The sequence below is a fragment of the Sinohyriopsis cumingii genome, chromosome 8, assembly GCF_028554795.1.
Source record: "Sinohyriopsis cumingii isolate HCF-2022 chromosome 8, ASM2855479v2, whole genome shotgun sequence".
NCBI lineage: Eukaryota > Metazoa > Mollusca > Bivalvia > Unionida > Unionidae > Sinohyriopsis > Sinohyriopsis cumingii.
The window spans coordinates 97,915,982-97,936,759 of record NC_142968.1 but is presented as its reverse complement, the minus strand read 5'-3'; the positions used below and the strand labels follow the sequence as shown (position 1 = coordinate 97,936,759).

Sequence of the window (20,778 nt, the reverse complement as noted above, 5' to 3'; positions counted from 1 at the left end):
TCGATGTCCTCTTGGCTCCACGTCTTGTCGACGGGGTCTAAGACCCACTGGGCAAAATCGGCTAACGTGTTTGGTCCCCGAAAGATTTTTTCACGCCCTCCAGGAATCTTGCTGCAGAGAGGGCAATGACTGAAGATAGGTTCTTGAATACACTTCTCGCACGCTCGATGAGCCACGCAGAAATTAGGAATGTGAATGCCAGTCTCTTGCATGCATTCGAAATCGAAAAAGATGAAATTGCCTTTCTTCTTGTGACCGTCCTCTTTCTCTGGTGGGGGTTGGTATTTTTGCACGTAACATTGGTGTTCCAAGTCCACGATGTGGTGACAAATGTGACATTTTTTCTTTCCTGAACATACGTGTGCCTTGGTATTATTGATACGTATGACTTGTTCACACGTAGGGCACAATCTCAGGAGTTGACAAGCACATTTCGTCTGTGAACCTTGCGTTTTCAGATGTTGTTGGTAACAGGTAGGGCTGACAAACGTACGCAGACAAGTTGAACAAGGCACTGGTTCTTCGCTCAGACAGGGTGGAGAGGCCAAACATCCTGAGCATTTCGATCCACAATGCTTGTGTTGCTCTCGATTATTATAACCATGGTCACATTTCTCACAGTAATAACCGTATCCCAGGAATCCGGTGATACTGGTAATGGTATCGAAATGGTCATCGTGATGATAAAAGTGAATGTATTTTCCGTCCTTAAAATCTTGCCCTCGAAACAACAAAGACCCGCGCACTTCTTGAGGGTACACTTTCAAGGTGTATCGTGGAGCTAGGGCATCTTGCAATTTTTGCATCTCAGGAATGCCACAGGGTGTGTCTTTGGACAGGTCAGCTTGTCGTAACAGGAGTTCTGCTTCACTTCGTTGTTTGGCTCGGTCCGATTGTCGAATGTTCTCCCAGTCTCTTTTCCATTCTACCGTGTCGTTCTTGTTGGCATAGGTTCGTCCCACCACGATGGCACGGGCTAAACACATCTGGTCATGAGGATTGTGAATTTGGACAAGGCTACGCTTAATGCTGCGAAGGTCATTCACCAATAACATCTTTTTGCGTCCGGTTCCTTGAGGAGGAGAGACGTGGGTCATGTCCAATGTGGCTTTTCCATCGGTGATGTCAAACTGGTCATTAGATTGTTGCACGTGTTGAATCTTGTCCATGACTTTGGAAGCGGTCAGTTCTGCAGGGGTGCTAAACTCGATCCAAACAGGGGATTTCAAACCGTCGTGTTGTATGGAAAGTCTCAAGCGATCGTCTTCTTTGGGTTGACATTGTCGCTTGAGTGAAGTGAGCAGAGAATCCCACACTCCGGTGATGAACCCTTCTGCTTTCTCTAACGGTACTTCGGACTTGAAATCTTTAAACTTCACCGTGTATTTGTAAGCCGTGGTTCTAAATTTTCTAGAGGAGCGCTTTTCAGTCTCTCGAATGAAATAGTATTTTTCAGGGTTGACTAAGGGTGGTGAACTTGGTTTAGAGGGTTCGGATTCTGGTTCACTCATGTCCTCTTCAAAATCACTGGCATGAATTTGTGCCAAGATTTCAGCCCTGGTACGAGGCGATAGATCACGTTTCTGCCTCTTACTTTCTTTTTCTTCTTCTTTCTTCTCGAATGAATTAGATCGTTTCATCTTGAAAGCAAAAAGTCAAATGACTCAAGTTCAAACACCATGAGCTACTTTATAGTCATAGCAGACCAGCGTATATAAAAGGGTGTGTGTGTCTTATCCTTTCACTATTCATTTCACTCTCAAGCCGAGCACAACGATGGAAGAGACTAACCAGATGGAACGTTTCGTCAGAGCTTTGCGAGGGGTCATTAGAAAATTCTCTTCAGACCAGCCTACGGACTACTCTCCTTCCTTTAGAGATAAAAGTCAAGATACTTGCTATATCTGCCAGAAGAAAGGGCATTGGTCTTCAGAGTGTCCAGACCGTCAAAAAAGAACAAAAACAGGGGCTAGAAAAGACAAAAGTCAAGATACCTGTTATTATTGTAAAGAAAAAGGACATCTCCAGATTGCCCAAAAAGAAACAAGAGGAGTCGGAAGAAAAGAGGGATTCTTCAGAAGAAGAGAGAGATTCTTCAGAGGAAGAGAGGGATTCTTCAGAGAAAGAAAGCAGCCAGGTAAAGAAAAAGAAACAGGAGAAGAAAAGAAGAAGGGAAGAAAGTGAGGAGGAAGAAGAGGAAAAGAGTGTGACAGTGAAGAAATTCAAAAAACAGAGAGACTAAACAAGGAGAAAAGAAGAAATCAATGAACTTTTAATTAAAGTGTTGTGTTATGAATTGGATTGTAAAAAATGGATAAAAGAATAAATGAATGATATAAGGTAAGAGTCTTTGAGTTTTGATTTTAAAATAAGAAGCTACACTCACGCACTCATACAAGGACACGTACTATAAGGGTAAAATGGGTGGGTTTTTTTTGAGTTATTGGCAAATTGAAATTGTATTTCTTTTCGAGATATGTGGGTGGCCCTGAAAAGGGCCTTTTTTCTTTATGATGTAGGGGTGAGTTTAAGCAATCAACTTTAACTGCCTTATGCCTTTGCCACGGCCAAGGCCTACTTCTGGACTGCGTAATGTTGATGATGATGATAATGACTGGGTTGAAATCACTAAGGGTGGTACGGTAGGCTTAGTCACAGGGTTGACGTGTATAGCTCGGGAAGGTCGTATTCTCTTCGGTCGTGATAAAGAAGTCTGATACATTTGTTTCAGACTTCTTAACTCCGCTAAAATGTCCAACAGTACCGTGACCGTTTGATTTTCACCCTCTTGTTTCTTTGCTGCTACTTCTTCTTGCTGTTGTTTTTTTCTTACCTCTTCTTCTTGTTGCTGTTGCTGTAAGAGAAAAGCCTGTTCCGCTTCCTTTTGTCGTTGTATAAATTTCTCCAATTCTTCTTTCTGTCTCTGTCTAAAATTCTCCACTTGCGGTAATGAAGAAGGTAACGAAGGTTCCGGAACAAATTCTTGCGAGGAGAGAAAATCGACAAAATCCCAATGTACCTCTTCTGAAAGTAAGTCCGGGTTCCCTTGGGCGGTCTCCCCTGCTGGTGCACCCCATTGGATCGTTTTCTGAGTTTCCGTCATGTTGAATCACTGTCGCATAGATTGACTGCACACAAGCGCTAGCGAATCTATATAGACTACGTGACGTCACAGACTGCTCTCTTCGGATTGGATGCGGGCTGACTGAATTCTGTAACGCGTGTTAGGATTGGTGAATGAACTCAATCCGTTTCAATCCTTTCTGTCCCTATAAATAAGCGCAGTTCACTGCATTGATTCACCTATTGTCGGAGCCTCAACATGTGGACAGACGTTGAATCTTCAACCCTTGTGTCAACAATGATGTTCAGGACGGACATGCTCATGTATGTCCGATCCAAGTGGACCGTTGTCCACAGGACCAGCAGCAGCCTGTGGATAAGAAGAGTCTATATAGAGAGACAAGGTTGCCTCAAGAGGACTCTGATGTATGGCCCTGCTGTAAGACGAAGTTTGAGGACAAGAAGATGTCGCAAATGCCCTTTATGTTAAGGGCATATTAACATAAACCAAAGGCCCTTTTCAGGGCCAGCCATATTTCTCGAAAAGAGATAGTCTTTCCATTGCCTACCCCTTTTTTATTTTATTTTTTATTTTATTTTTTTTTAAAAAAAATAGAGACCCTCCCTGTTTCAATTTTACATAGACCCTATACAGTCCCAAGGGTTTTTTGACCATGTTAAATTTACATAGACCCTATATTGTCCCAGGGTTTTTGGCCATGTTAATTCCCATAGACCCTATATTGTCCCAGGGTTTTTGTCCATGTTAATTCCCATAGACCCTATATGTTCCCACGATTTTTCTCCATGTTAAATTTACATAGACCCTATATGTTCCCAAGGGTGTTTTTAATGATAAATCCCATAGACCCTATAAGATCCCCCTTAACTACTTCCGTCACATCTGACATTCGGTGGCGCCATTAACATACTTGGGATAAATAACATATCTTTGGAATTAAGTAGAAGAAAGGAATCGTCTGCAAAGAGTATTTTATGAAGCACGATAATAAAATAGGATGTAATCATCACCGTAAAATGTAACTGTAGAAAATATAATATTTCTCCAAGTTTAGGGCCAATATTTTTATTTTCTAACGATGTTTGTTACACAATAATAATGTGGGGTTAAAATAATAGTATCCCGAATTTCAACAGGTAGTGTTATTCTCGCTTGCTACCCTAAGGAAGGTGTGGAGTTGGGAGTAATAATCGTGTCATGTAGTGCACAATTCATTCTTCTTCATAACTCTTTGTAATACTGTCTCAAAGCTGACTTTCATGCAATTAAGCCTTTATATTTTTGCTCCGTTTTATCAACGTCAAACACTGCCTGTTGGCCAATTCTGCGTCGTGATTCTTAAATCTGGATTCTTTTTAATTCAGAAAGGTCATGCTTTTCCTATTAAAGTGTATCCCTGACCTTTGACCCTATACTCACATCATCAGGCCCGCAGAGCGTGACCTTCCTACATGCGGTGGTGTTTGATTGGACATCACAGTTGTAGCAGTATGGACCTCGTCTACTACGCGGCACGTCTGAAGAGAACATAGAAGTGGATTAAAGTCGGCACAGTCAGTGAAATATATTCTCACTGGAGATTTGGTGGCAACTGCTAAGAAATGAAAGAGATATTAGCAGTATGCTAATGTACAGCGATTGCTCCTCGATTATCATGTCTTTTTCACCCCATGAACCTCATTATCTCGTGATAGTGTATATGTCATCGAGATCGATCCAGTATATTTTGTTGTTTTATCGACATTGAAATAAGCTAAGTTTTGTTAAAGGCGCCATTGGAAACATAGTGGCAGCTTCTCTTAGCCGGCACATTCACTGAGGAACTTTGTATAGCTCGTCATAAATTTGCATGACACAAAACTCGAAACGGATGTTTGACTTTGCATAAAGCTAATTTTTATTTTAAACAAGTTGATAATGCCAGTTGGTAAAACACAGCCAGCAGCCATGTTAGAGATTCAAATGAAGCCGATTATAAACACTCTATCCTGCCTGATTCAGAACATAATGTAGGGGAACAGATCATAATATTGTCTAGCTAGTCACATTCTGTTAAATTATACCTTTATCAATATGCAAACGAAATTAAATGTTATCACAAAAAGAATGGCCAAAATCGAATACCTATACTGCCACAGCCCTCCCGGTTGCAGAAGTCTCCATTCGTGCAGCATTCCACGCACGTGATTAGATCCATAGATGTGTCGTATAAATTTCTCTTTATGTCCACGCAATGCTGTTTTAAAGAGTAAATATTGAAATAAAATAGAAACAATGTTAAAATAGAATAGATATGAGATTAATATAATCCAAAAAAGATTATATCTAAATTACAGAAAGAAGGTAACCACACACAGTAAAGGGCATTACGATTCAACTGACATCCAACTATCATCTCCTACTTGTAAATATGAGTTGTATTCAGTCGGAACCTCTATTCATTTTGGAAGGAACAGAAGTAGAACAGGCTATCAAGAAACTGTCAAATAGAAAGGCTCGGAACACCCTTGTCATGACCGCAGGACAATTTAAATTTGGCCACCATCACACCTCTATGTATTTGGCCAGTCTTCTGTTCAACATCATCCAAAGAGCAGTTATGCAATTAGCGTTGAAAGCAGGGATCATCACGAGAGTGCCTAAAAAGTAACAGACCATACTCTACCTAGTAATTAAAAGGGGCATCACTGTGACACCGTGCTTGGCCAGAGTGCAAATTGACTCCTATCCAAAATAAACACCAAAGGAGTTTCACACAAAACACGTTCCCTAATGACGCAGCACTGTGGTATTCAAAACATTCGAACAGACATGATACACAGATAAAAAAAATTTTTTTTTATCTAGCCACTCTTTATGCGGAAAAAGCCTTCGGCGTCGTATGGCAAGAAGGCCTCCTGATCAAGCTATATCTACATGGCATTACTGGCAACCTTTTACTCCTCATGAAAGACCTAAAGACAACAACAGTTAGCAAGATGAAATGGCTACACCAGCTCAGCAGCTACTTCTAAACTGAGCAGGATATAAAGCTAGGCCCCAAACTATTCCCCATCCTTTACAAGTGATTCTACAACGACCAACGTTATATAATCCAACTAAATACTCATGGAGCATCAGTTGGGACAACATTCATAGCATTACCCACATAAATTTACTTGTAGTCTCTAGATCAAATTGGCATCTATCTATACGTATTCCAGAGCTGACTGGGTTTCAGTAAACCCGTCCAAAAACAGCATTGCTATTCAACGGCCTTAAAAGACAGGTAGCATTATCGAAGGACCTGGGGAAAAACAACAATGATTAAGGAAACATGAACAGCAACCCACTTTAGTATATCCTGAAGGGCGGATATAAAAACTGATATTCAGGACAGGATACAAATTAGGAAAATAGAGCTGTTTATGGCCTAAAAGTGGCCTGATCTCCTTAGACCATCTCATCTAAATGATAAACGTTATCCTATTTGGTACCATCATCAGGCATGCACATAGACTGCAAGCAGGCATCTTGCATTAGCAGCATCAGTAGCTGGTTTCCCCACATAATGAAAACCCTACAGACGTACTCTCTACCTTCAGATTGCGATCCAATTGACTGATTCATATAACCACCACTGAGCCAACACCCCAGCAAGCAATTCTACAAAAATATGGTTAAGGAAACAGCTAGCTTTTACTAGTATCAGACATGAGAAGAGGTGAAACTGTCTAAGCCTTCACACATACCCCACATCCATGATACTGTCACAGAATTAGGCAAAGAAATAACTTGGTTTTGTCTTAAAACTATTCGACTATTTCTCGTTGTACATGCGTACAATGTTATCTAGGGTGAATACGTGTTTTTCCAGGTAAGCGACTCTATTAACATGTACCTAGCCAGAGATTACTTGTGACGAGGTAACATGACTAACATGATATGCACGGGTATTCTACCCTGACTTGCACTCACTCTCCTATGGATTTAAGTAAGATCAATTTCTAAAACCACACTGGTCATTTTTGGATCACGTCAAGCAGTGTACACTCTCCATTGTTCTCCAGCCATAGAGGTAAGTGTTAAATTTACATTTTCATTTGATATGCGAAGCTTATTCGGTTTGTAATGTCTTATCGCGTAATAATGCATTTATTACAAAGCAGATTGAAAGTATTGAATTACAAGTCACTGTTAGAGGTTAAAGTATTATCATATATCTATAGATTATAAGAAACTATTGTTATGACCAATTTGGTTTTATTGTAGCTGACTGTTATTGTAGCTGATTGTGACTGTCGCTGTGATTGTGTCTGTCGCTATGAAGTGTGATTGTCAATGTGACTGTGAATATGACTAGAGCTGTCTGAAGCTGTCCGAAGCCGTCTAAAGTTGTTTAGAGCTGTCTGGAGTTTCCAGAATCTTTAATCCTGAGTGCTGTCAATACGTATGTATGTATGTACGTATGTCTGTGCCACGGACGTAGACGTAGCAAAATAAAAAAGGTGCTGTATGCTGTCTGTACGTGTAACGTATGACTGTACTCGTGGTGGATTCATAAAGGGTGCGAGCGGTCGATAAGAGTGTGGGCCAACCCAAGGAATCGTGCGACTGTACAAGGGGTCTAGAAGCATACGTTTGAATCAATTTTTGTTCCATTGCATTTTTATATCCATAAGATTATTTTGAATCTTAGCTGTGTTCATAAGATTGTGTTCATAAGATTATTTTGAATCTTAGTAGAATTCATATTCGAGATTATGTGAATCTCTTATAGTGTAAAATACTGTTTGAAGCGTATCTGCAGTCCATGAGGTTTCTTGGATCTGTACTTCATATTGATTTAATATTTTTTTTTGTGTGTGTTTATTTTCAATGTGTGAATGTTGTGTAGAGTGATTTGAGTAAATCATATGTTGACAGCGTGAGAGAATCATTGTATTTTTACATCATATGTTTTTCTTTATTAATTCATTCATAATATTCCATCTTTCTCACATTGTGTTTGTCTTATTCATTTAGTCCAAAAACCCACTCGTTTACTATTCTGCGACAGATACCCCTATTCAGCAAGCACACCACTTATGGACAGTTAACCCAAGAACTGTAGTTCAAGCATCCATAAAAGTCATGGTTCCAACAGGCTCCTACGCACTAGAAACTAACTGACACTAGTTCAATCCACACTCTGTCCACTTAATTGCACCCTCGAAGTATGCCAGTTGGTCAAAACACCTAGTTGAATACTACTTCCACTACTGATTGAAATACTCCCCATAGAGTTAAAAATAAAGTACTTAGATTCTATTACAGAAACTCAAACGTCTTGTATTTATTCGGAGTCATCCACTGTAAGGACTGGCGATTGTATGTTCACACTCCAGAAATCAGCGAGCTCTCTCCAAACAACACTTGAGGTGTGTCAGGGCCATCCATGGAGTTTACACCACCTTATTACAATCATTCACTCACTACCATTGTTGCCGCCCTCACTATTGTTGGGCTTGAGGAAGCTGTCGCAACTTGTGGACTGGCTGAGATTGCCTCTAGGCTTACTAGCGGGCGTCTGGATGTAAAAAGCTAAACAGCGTGACGAGATTCGCATGATCGCAGTTGGTAAACTAAATACAGTGCCAGACCACACCGCTAGCTCATTGAAAGGTAGCTACCTTTCCTAATGGTGAAAAATACAACGATCTAAAATAGAATGAAAATAGCTCAGAATCCACCAAGGCACACACCACTATAGTAATCGATGAAGAGTCGAATAAAGCTTTCATCCAGCTTGATCGTGAGCACGTCCGCTCTTGTTTCATAAAAAAACTGGCTTGAACTCACTGCAGAAATCTGGCGCTTTTATGAAGAACCTATCTCTCTCAGTCACTACACGACACTAGGTACCGAGCACTCCACATTATGAATACTAGCAAAAGGTGACTGTTTATCATGTGAGACTGTTGTATTTTTGTAATTTCATTTGGTTTTTGACTCATTCATCTTTCTGGTCCACTAATACCATACAACTTTTTAAAGTTCCCGGGTATTCCTCTTTTCAGCTTGAATACACAACACATGCCATTTTCTACTTTGCCTGGAAAGTTGTTCGTAGCTTGTTTGCAAAATGATCGTTATTGTTTACATGATATTAAGGGGGCTTGTCGTCTCTGGTAGTGTGAAATGTTTCTAAGTAATATATGCGCATTTCTACTCCTGCATCGACACTATATTGACTATAGTTAAGGTCTACATTATTTTAAGGAACAAACTGCACATATACATCAACATTCTCAAGGAAAGCTGTAAAGATTCTGTACATGGTTTTAAAATGGACTTGCAATTCTTATCTTTGTCATGAAAAATAAACTTGTGATCTCGTTTTAGGCACTAAAATGAACTTGTAATCTTATCTGGGTCATGAAAAATTCACTAGCAATTCTCATCTTACCCATGCTGAAATAATACATGTATAACGAGAAGTAATTGTAGATTTTAGATGTTTGAATATTTTGTTTCCACCCAAATAATGAACTATTGTCTGAAATTACGTAATGAAGTTTGAGCTTTAACAAGTATCATAGTATTGGTAATGATGGTGTTTAATTAGCTCTGTACAAAACATTTTATTCCTCGAATATTATGTATTCATAAGCTTCAACAAAATTATAAGAATTGTCAAAAATATGAAAAATGTATATACCTTGTGTAAATACAGTCTTCCTAATTAATATGTACAATTCAGCACATGAGAATTTACAATAGAGACATCTGATAATTTTGAAATCTTCTAGGGTGCTTATGGTACAAATTGCTCTGTTGTTGAAGGTCGATATTGTTAATTATGTTTTTGCCATTTTGCTGCAATAAATTCATTTTTTCTGTTCTTTCTGTTTACTTATGTAAGTTTAAAACATGGTTTTCCATCGGCATCACTTTTCTTTCTTTCTTTCTTTGCTTTTGCTTACTAAGATTAATTTTATGCAAATATATTAGCATACTTCACGGTTATTTCTGTCGTTAATGTTTATCATCACACACAAAATCGGAATTTGTCACGCATTCAGAAATAGACTTTACTATTCAAGTGATATATAGCTCCCACTTTACACTTAAAATAACGGGAAACGTACTTACGGACCCCCTCCCCCGCGCGAAATAATAATGGCTATTTCTATTTATTGGACTAAAATAAAAACCATTTAAGACAGTGATCGTGAATAAAAGAAAACGGACGTCTTTGTGCAAATTTAAAACTTTCAAAGCTTCTGTTAACACGTGTTTTAATTAAGAAATAACGGGATGATTGCTTGAACTATATCTGCTGTTAATATATTTATCTCCAGCTTACTCTAAATTCCTTCTTGTTCCTATTGAGATGTTAACCAAATATATCAAAATGTTTTGTTTGTTAAGTTGTTTTGGTTCTAAAATGAATAATTGGTTTTCTTCGGTATACAAAATGTTTCGTTCTAAAATTGGTCAACGCTTCAATTAAGAATAATAACTATGAGTTTCTTGGAAGTAAAGACAACATACGCAACACTGAAATATCTGGAAGTACAGACAGCATAACGCTATACTGAAAAATCTGGAAATACAGACAGCATAGTGATATTCTCTGTGTGTGATCTGAATTTTTAACGTAGCTTCAACAATTTTTCAGTCATTTCGCTATGATGTCTGCCGTGTGGCAGTTCAGAGTGTTATCTAGCACTGGGGCATCATACCGCAGACATGTAGCATGATGTCCCACCCAGTCAGCAGGCCGATCAGTCCTAACACTAACCTCTTAATGCTCAAGCGAGGCAGCTGTTAGTACCATTTTTATAAGTCTTTGGCATGACTTGGCCGGGTTTTGAACCTGCGACCTCCCGCTCCGAGGCGGACGCTTTAGCCACTAGGCCACGAGGGCGGTCAATGCCATATTGAAATAGCTCAAAATACAGACAGCATAACGCTGTACTGTAATGTCTGGAAATACAGGCAGTATAGCGCCATACTGAAATATCTGGAAAGACAGACAGCATAACGCCATACCGAAATACATGGAGACACAGACAGCATAACGCCACACCGAAATATCTGGAGACACAGACAGAATAACGCCATACCGAAATATCTGGAGACACAGACAGAATAACACCATACCAAAATATCTAGAGACACAGACAGAATAACACCATTTTGGAATATCATCTGATAGAGACAGCATATACAGCATACTGAAATATCTGGAGATATAGACAGCATTAAAAAAACCCACTGAAATATCATCTTGGTTTTCTATTGAAGCACTTACTAATGAAAAATATGAATACTCTAACTTTAGCCAAAACAAACAGCTTATGCTAAATCTTTAGTCTAGGATACTGAAATTGTCATCCCAAACATTATTTTTTGGGAAAGTTCAGACTTTCTGATGCAAAATGAAGCTAAACGTATCTAAACGAAACACTTATGGCAACTAACCGGAAGCTTATCTAACTGAAAAACTTATGGCAACTAACCGGAAGCTTATCTAACTGAAAAACTTATGGCAACTAACAAGGAGTTTATCTAACTGAACTACTTATTAGAGACTGTCTAGTATACTTATCTATCCGAACCACTTTCTTTGCTCTGTATGTTATCTACTATGCTTATCTAACTGAACAACAGATATTGGTCTACATATAATTTCGCACGACATATTTAGTTCATTGTTTCTTTGTAGATGGACTATATCATGATTTCAAACTTACGGTCTTGGGCCTGCAACCGACATTAAAAAGTGCCAATCCGCCAGATGTCACCACAGACTCAACAGAACAGTCCTGTAATTAAAGAGACTCTTATGATTCATTGTGTCTGAAGGATTATGGGAATAGCTATTCTTCTAAATCGTGACACATCGAAATTTTCACAAAAGTGACGGAGACACAGATATAAGTTACACCCCAATTCGTTCACGTAAAAAAGCGTGAATGTTGCATCTTAAATTCATCAGATTGCTATATCACGCCATCGATAGAAAACAAATTTTAAACAGAGTAAAATATAATTACTGAAAAAACGTCCCTGTATCATTACGAATCATCCTTTTATCGCCCCTTCCTATTTTTTATAACTATTCTCGTGTAGTTAGTTATCCTGTTTAAGAAGAATAAAGTTTTTTCTTAAATTAAGAAGAATGGCAAAACGACTTGTCTATCTATAACCGAGTGAATTGTAAAACAAAACTAAGTATGTGCATCATGTTGGCTATCATTCTATACGCATTGCAATAATAGTGCATTTTTTAAAAACAAAAATAAAAAATATAATGTCTAAAAGTGATACTGAAATCTTCACCTCGTGTTCTCCGCACCGAGTGATATACTGGCAGGTTTGTGGGCTCGGAATATCATTGCACTCAAAACACAGTGGTCCGGCGCCTGAAAGAAAATTGTCACACACAAAAAACAAACAAAAAAAAAAACAAAAGAAAAAACAACAAAAAAGAATAATGGTATATGAAGTAAGCTTGGGTGATTAATTTTGTCACAGTGAATAAAAGAACATGAAACTGATAATGCTAATCAGCAGATTGGTTGATAAACTGCCGCTTTTCAAATATTATTTAATACTTTTTTCAGTTACTTATTGTAACTGATATAAGATGTTTATAATAATTGTTATTAGAGCATGTTTTACAGACACATGCATTTGTAACAACTGCTGCGTGCTCTACATCTTGAAGAACATACCCATTTAAGGCAATTTTTACCTTCCAATTTTCTTGCAATTAAGTTTAATGGAATAAAATGCCATATCGACAGGACAGAAGGCATAGTTGGATATTTCAATTATTCTCAAATCAAAAATTCTCTATGTATAGTTCTGAGTGGTTTAAGACATTCATCCATAATAACGTATGTCCTGGTCTCTTCTCTGTTGTATTACAATTTAAAATAAATCGCCCAACGAAAAGGAGCCTAGCGTGTATTTAGACAGACTTTAACTAAATATGATGACAGTTAAACGAGTATGCAATAACTCACCAAGTGTTGCATGTATAACACTAATGGCCAGGTAATGTAATGCAGTGGACATTGTTTATTCCTGAAAGTAAAAATAAAGCAAGGTAAATAATACTTGTACGTTTGAATGCTTGTCTCACTGAACTCAACATTCATTCTGGTGTTTCTATCCAGAGCATGCGCTACAATTACCTGATACGCCGAAAGCTTAATGTACTGTGGACCCGGAATCGAATCTCTGACCTTTGCGCAACTAACCATCGCTAAGAAAATTGTCTTTATTTAATTCAGTCAAATCGAATTGTACCATCAACATTAAAAAGATTAGTTTATAAGGTGATGTCTTTTATTTCCCCAAATTCTTTAACATCACATTGTATAACATAAAAAGTGATATGTAGTATAGAATGGCAAAGGATGTTGATGATGCTTTTGATTTCACTCATTTACAACAGTCAAAAATCGGAAGTTTTTGCAACATTTTTTGAATGTATTTATTTTGTAAAGGACTGGTGATTGGTTAAACGTTTTTTCCACTTGAAATCAGAATTGAGTTTGGTGTAGCTGCATGGATGAGGAGGAAGATTGCCAAAACCTTGTATAATTAAACAAATTATGGCATTGATTTAAAGCCTTCGTCATAATTATCTTTCCTCCCTCAATAATTTCTCTTTCAACGGTTAAGTGTCAACTTCAACTACCTTCAGTGGTTCGCTATCTTTTAATGTGTTAGACGTTATGTTGTGAATTAAACAAAGCTGTGGGACTTAAGAGAGGACGGCATACAACAACGAAATTCTGAACAATTGTTAAAACTGAATGTGCCAGTAGATTTGTCTGAATTAAGCAAGTGCTATCTTTTTAGTTTTGGTTTGTTTCCAAATATAACGGTGCACTAGTACATTTTATTTGTTTATGCTAATATCGAACGACGTGTTTTGCATATCTGGTTGCTATACTTGTTTGTTCAGTCTACCATCACCTTTCAAAGACATGTGTTGGTTGAACCACCAGTGTTATGTTTATGCATGTACATTTATTAACTGCATCGTAGGTTTTTGTTCTACCATTGAATTTTTATCGCATTTGCTGTTTTGTAATGTATACGTAGCAGTAAAACAATGCCTGATTTTCTTGAGCAGTTGTCATTGTTTCGGTGGAGTGAACACGGAGTGAAGACTACCTGGTCTTTTCCTCACCTTATTGAAAGTTACACAGTGATTATTCGTACCTTGAAATGCTGCTGCATTGTTCATCACGTTAAAACCGTGTGCATGTTTAAATTATTAAATTATACGTCAACTAATGTGCATAAATTAATTATATTCCGAAATTAATTTTAGACTGATTGTTAACGGGTACCTGTGCATGCAGTTTCCAGTATTTTATGTAATAGATGTGTCATATATATATATATATATATATATATATATATATATATATATATATATATATATATATATATATATATATATATCTGTCTGTGTGTGTGTGTGTGTAAAACTTGGAAATAAGTGAGTCATTACATAAATCATTGAAAAAATAATAACCCGCATCAATAAATATATTTTTTTATTAACATTATCATTCAGAAGAAAAAAGTTATTATTCCTTTCTTTTTGTATACATATTTTTGTGATAACGTATACACAGTGTATTAACATTTTTATTCACCTTTACGAACAATTGCGGGTTTTGATACAAATTGCATCATCAAATAAACTAAAAGTAAAATTGCACGGTTACAAAAATGGTTCGGCACCGTTTCAAGACTATGCCCAGGTAGAAGTTACGAAATGGCACAGTGTCGTTTCAAGTTCATGTATGGGTCTCGAGATGGATGGTGAAACGACCTGGTGAAATGGCACCAGGTCGTTTCGAAACGGCTTTAATCATGGATTCAATCAAACATATCTTCGTTGAAACATGCTCCAAATAGTTTAATTGCGGTACGTTAAAAGTACAGATAATAAAAATGTAATTTGTAGAATCACTTTAATCAGATTACAATTAAATATATGTTCTAATTTGCAATTGTTGAATAGTGTAACCCAAAAAAGAAAGAATTGTTCAGAGTTAGGATCGAATAGCCAATTTTTCTAGTTTCTTTATTTGTATGCAATATATACTAAAAAAGTTCGTAACCAAAAGAACACGGGCTCGAACTCTTCCGTCAGATCAGGGCGTGTCTACTACCGTGTTGTGTCCATGTGCAAGGCATTATGCCGATAGGAACATTACTCGGATATTTCCCTCAGATGGAAACATATTTCTCGACCTGACAGATATGGCCAAAGCGATATTCTGATCGAATACTATAACCCGATTGCCTCGACACTAAATAATAATAATAATAATAATAATAATAATAATAATGAGGACTTTGTATGGCGCCTAATCTTTAGAACCTCTAAGCGCTTTACAACATTAGACATCACCTATAAAAAACATATATAATGATATGATTACAACAAAAAACACCATGAAATTAGAAAACATAAAATACATGCGGAAAATATTTAAGGTAGGAAACATTATTAGGTCTTTAAGTTTGTTCTTGCAGTTTTAAGAGCACTCTTGAATGGAATCACTGTGTTTTGTGTCTAAGTTCAGTGGGCAATTCATTCCACGTTGCTTGGTCCTGGTATGCAAAAGAACGTTGTCCATATGACTTCGTTTTCATAGTGGGAATAATGAGTATACGAATGTCAGAAGAGGAGCGTAAGTATCTTGCTGGTGTGTACACATGGGTGGGGTCGGATAGGCATGTTGGACTGGAGTCCGTCAGTGAAACGTAGCACAGAGAACAAATTTTGTGTTTGAATCTGGATCGAATGGATAGCCAGTGTAGGGTACAGAACAGCAGGGAGGTGTGTTCTGATCGTGTTACTCTAAGTATGATCCTATCAGCTGTATTTTGAACTTTTTGAAGTTTCTGAGTAGATATTGAGATGAGCCAGACAGAACTGAATTACAATAGTCTAGTCTTGAAAGTACTAATGAACACACAAGTGTTTTAGTGGCATCAGCTGAAAGATATTTGCGAATGGAGATGATGCCTCTCAGCTCAAGATATGCATCCTTGCATATGTTCATGACATGATGGTGTAATGTGAGAGTACTGTCCAGAGTAACACCTAGGTTTCGTACTGAATTTAATGTTGGTGTTGCTGATATTTATTGTTTGAGGTAAAGGATGTGATTGAGAAAGTCTTTGTGTTGTGATCAGAATGGCCTCAGTTTTATCATCATTCATCTACAGCTTGTTACATGTCATCCATGATTTCACATCCGAAATGCACCTCACTACACCTTGGATGGTAGCATCAACTTCAGTTGGGTGGCTAGATTTATATATATGGGTGTCATCATCGTACAATTGGTGAGACACTGTCCAAGAACAGACCCCTGTGGAACACCACGCCATAGATTAACTGGGCTGGAGTGTATTCCATTTGCAGACACGATCTGTGTCCTGTTGACCAAATAGGACTTGAACCACAGGAAGGCTGTATCAATAATGCCAAATACATGCTGGAGACGGTGAAGTAATATATCATGGTCTATTGTGTCAAATGTTGTAGACAAATCAAGGAGGGTGACGACTGTAATCTTTCCGCTATCCAAAGCAGGGAGAATGTCATTAACTACTTTTAGAAGAGTTGTTTCAGTACTGTGGCAAGGGCGATATGCAGATTGTGCATTGCCGAAAAGACTGTTTGAATTCAGATGAGATACAAGCTGGGATAGAACAACTTTTTCTAAGATTTTTTATAGGATATTAGAAACTAGGCGGTAGTTCTTTAAATCGTTATGGTCGAGTGTAGGTTTTTTCAGCAGAGGCTTTACAATGGCAGATTTGAAAAATGATGAGAATTCCCCGGATGAGAGAGAGGTGTTAATAACATCAGTTAGTGAAGGCAATACTGGATCTAAGCACTCAAGCAGCAGTGATGTTGGAATTGGATCAAGTTCACATGACTTTGGTGCACTCTTCATCACGATTGTAATTACTAAATCCATAGAGACATGTTCAAATGCTGCTAATGGTTGCCGCTGAAATTCTATATCCCAACTGTATGGTGACGAGTCAATTGAAATTGTGTTGTCAAGCCTATCTATAAAGGTTTGTACTTTGTCACGGAAACAATTTGCAAACAGGTCCGGGATGTCGACTGGAGACAAGGTAGTCGGAAGTGATGTACATTTGTTCCTTGACATTAGCTTGTTAGTAATCTCGAAGAGCACTTTGCAGCTGGAACTTTCCATGATCTTAGTAGTATAGTGGGCTGATTTCGCTGCATGGACTATATCTGTGACATTCTTCTTAGTGGATTCATATATTTGCTTATGAATAGTGAGTCTGGTCGAAAGCCAAAGCCTCTCAGCTTTACGGTGGTCTCTTTTAGCAGTGCGAAGCTGGTCGATAACACTGTTATACCATGGAGAATACATTTTGAATTGAAATACTTTTGAATTAAAGTAATCTTCATATATATGCTCTGCCGTACAACACGAGACCAATCCGCTGAAAGCTTTATAAATATAGAGAGGATCTCAAATATGCAATGATCAATTATTGAATTTATGAAACGAGTTGAATAATTTCCAGCTTTTACGTGCATCGGCTAGCAAGACTAGAAATTGTTCAACGAGTTTCGTAAATTCAGTATTACATTATTTCCAATCTGGGATTCTGTTTAGCAAATAATTTGTATTCGAGTCGAATGAATGTAGATAGAAAGAAGAACAAATCATTTTCGGTATTTTGTTTCATTCTGATTTAAATCATGCACCTTTCACTTCTTGCGCGTGGAAAAAAATTCATCGACAGTAGTTGAGGCAATATTGCACAGTTCAATAACTAATAACATTCTGAGGTATATTTGTGTATGTTTTTTGTAAAAATAACAATTCAAATTTCAACTATGCTTCCAGTCAATAGGCATCATTTTTCAACACTGGATCTACAGTGGAAATTCCTGTTTTTATGTAAACAGTTCCCTTGGTCAGGTCAGCTTGGTTTGTTGAGGCGCAATATGCACGGCTTTTGATAAGACTCTTGTAACGTTGCCACCGAGACGAGTGTCAATTCCACCTTGTACGTTCATCACAGATGAAGTGGGGGCTCCGAATGGTCTAAAGCGCTCACCGTTACGGATTACTACCATCTCACCTATGTCTGCGTGGGTTCCACTCTCAGGCTCGGCTAACGTGGGTACGTGAGAAAGCCTGCCAGTAGCTTCTCGTCGGCCGGTGATTCTTCTCGGCGTTTTCCAGCGTTCTTCCTCCACCAGTTATACCTTACCGCCATGTATAGCCTGTCTTGTGCTGAAAAATGGCGTTAAACCCTACAACAACAACAACAACAGATGAAGTGTATGATATAGCAGAAGGAATATCATTTTAGTTGTTTGATATCCGTCTATGGGGAGATCACTGGATGTATAAATAGTACTAATGTAATTATATTGTGCTGCTGTCGGTTTACATTCATATAGGGTGCAAGGGACATAATATATGCACACATTTAATGTTCCATACACCTGCCTAATATAAAAATTCATTAAAAAAATACATGAGTGAGGATAGGTGTTATAAAATAAATATAAGAATAAGTGGAAATTCATAGAATAAAATGTGTATGCACCCCACCTCCAAATTTACACATGCATGTTGCATGTCCAAAGGCCATTTTTGAGAACACGTGATGCTTACAGTGCAAATACAAGACCTTTCTCTGCGTGATAATTTTGAGAAACATTGTGTACTTAATAGCTTCATGCAATTCAAACTAGTTGTCATCCAGGCAGTTTCTGAGATATTCTTCTTGTCTTGAACCAACGCGTGTACTGCTATAAGTGACTAGCTCTGCTTCTTAGCCGACTATTGCTATTTCACTGGCTACATACTGTGCAGTAACTACATGAGGTGTACATGCCTCACATCAATATCAAGAACAACACAAGCCGGAAAGACCAAATTCACAAATATATCCATATCTTTAATTATTACACAATAATAGCTCAAAACGTCACACCATAGCCTTAAGTTAAGAAAGTAAAAGGGGCCAATTTACGAAATTGCCCCCTTCCACCATAGTTCTAATGTGATTCCCGGACTGAATATCTCTGTGACCGGATATATGTGCCATTTGATTTGGAAGGAATGCCGATGCTGTGATCTGACTACTTTTCAGTTGAGAGATAGTTGTTTGTCGATTTTCACTTTTCTTCGATTTTCACTTCTTAAGAGAAGTGAGTCTATTAACTCCTATTAAATATAGGTTGACTATTAAACCATACTTGTCCTGGGGCTAAGTGCAAGATCTATTCAATGTGGTAACATCAGTATAAAAGGGACTGGGCAGTTCCCAACATAGACTCGGGATGTTCCGTGACTGACATGGTTATGGATTTTTTCTGTTCTCCCTCATTTTCTGTTTAACTAAGCGAAAGTCCATACGGTTTATTCATGTTTTACTTTACGTCTGGTATTCGTATAGTCTTGCGTAGGTTGAAATGACCATATTCCGACATAGGTATTTAATAATTTATCCGTTTAGAGAGTCTTCATTTATTAGGTACACTATCGAAGAATATGATAAATTAGCTTATACCTGAGTGTATGATCCTGTATAGATCACTACTGCTACTACTACTAATATTACTATTACTACTACTTGTTATTATTATTATTATTATTATTATTATCATTATTATTTTACCGACTATAATGTGCATGCCGCTACTTACCGCTCCGTATTTTCTCTTCTGACTATGTCGCCTTTTAGCCTGGCACATTATCTCGTCTGCTCGTGACATTAGATAACACATGTTCCAAATGACCGAAGGGTTAAAAACTCGAGAGAGAGCAAATTACACTAAGAGTCTTAAGGAACCGTCAGGAGAAAGGACTTTTATTTTTAGCAATATTAACTTGCAATGAGCTTCATTTTGGACTAAAATAGTGACCTGTAGCACTCAAGTCAAATTTAAAAAAAATTATCGGTGCATATGCTTGCAACATGTATAACACAATTTCGACTTCACTTTTAATAGCGACAATTCAAAATAGTAATTAAAGTCACCAAGGCAGATCACACGCATTCATGCAGTCAATACAGTATTACATACAGTAACACATAATTGTATTTGACTTAACCAAATACAGTATATACATAGACAAATCACCAGCATACATTTAATACCTACAGTAGTAGTACATAAAGTAACACATAATTGGCGGGGCCCCGAGTGGCCGAGTGGTCTAAAGCGCTCACCGTTCCGGATCACTGCCATCTCACCTCTGTCTGCGTGGGTTAGAGTCCAAGGCTTGGCTAGCGTGGGTACGTGGGAAAGCCTGCCAGTAGCTTCTCGTGGGTCGGTGGTTCTTCCCTGGGTTTTCTAGGGTTCTTCCTCCATCAGTTATACTGGCCGCCATGTATAGCCTGTATTGTGCTGAAAAATGGCGTTAAACCCTAGAACAACAACAACAACAACATAAATGTATTTGACTTAACCAAGTATTTACATAGACAAATCGCCAGCATACATTTAATACCTACAGTAGTACATAAAGTAACACATAATTGTATTTGACTTAACCGAGTGCGTTCATAGGCAAATTGCAAGCATACATTTAATACCTACAGTAGTAGCACATACAGTAACACATAATTGTATTTGATTTAATCGGGTACATACATATACAAAT

At 37.8% G+C, this 20,778-nt stretch overlaps 1 protein-coding gene across 1 annotated transcript in view; it reads right to left on the bottom strand.

Annotated features, from left to right (window-relative positions):
- The window catches only part of LOC149794208 (uncharacterized), a 73,443-nt gene extending 53,570 nt beyond the window's left edge, over nt 1-19,873 (bottom strand). The window contains exons 1-6 of the mRNA XM_089966542.1: nt 19,818-19,873; nt 13,084-13,144; nt 12,395-12,477; nt 11,806-11,877; nt 5,210-5,321; nt 4,505-4,602 (exon numbers count right to left, since the gene is read on the bottom strand). Coding sequence (XP_089822668.1) covers nt 4,505-4,602; nt 5,210-5,321; nt 11,806-11,877; nt 12,395-12,477; nt 13,084-13,135 — 417 coding nt within the window. The 5' untranslated portion in view covers nt 13,136-13,144; nt 19,818-19,873. The remainder of the gene's footprint in view (nt 1-4,504; nt 4,603-5,209; nt 5,322-11,805; nt 11,878-12,394; nt 12,478-13,083; nt 13,145-19,817) is intronic.
- Between the last annotated feature and the right edge of the window lie 905 nt (nt 19,874-20,778).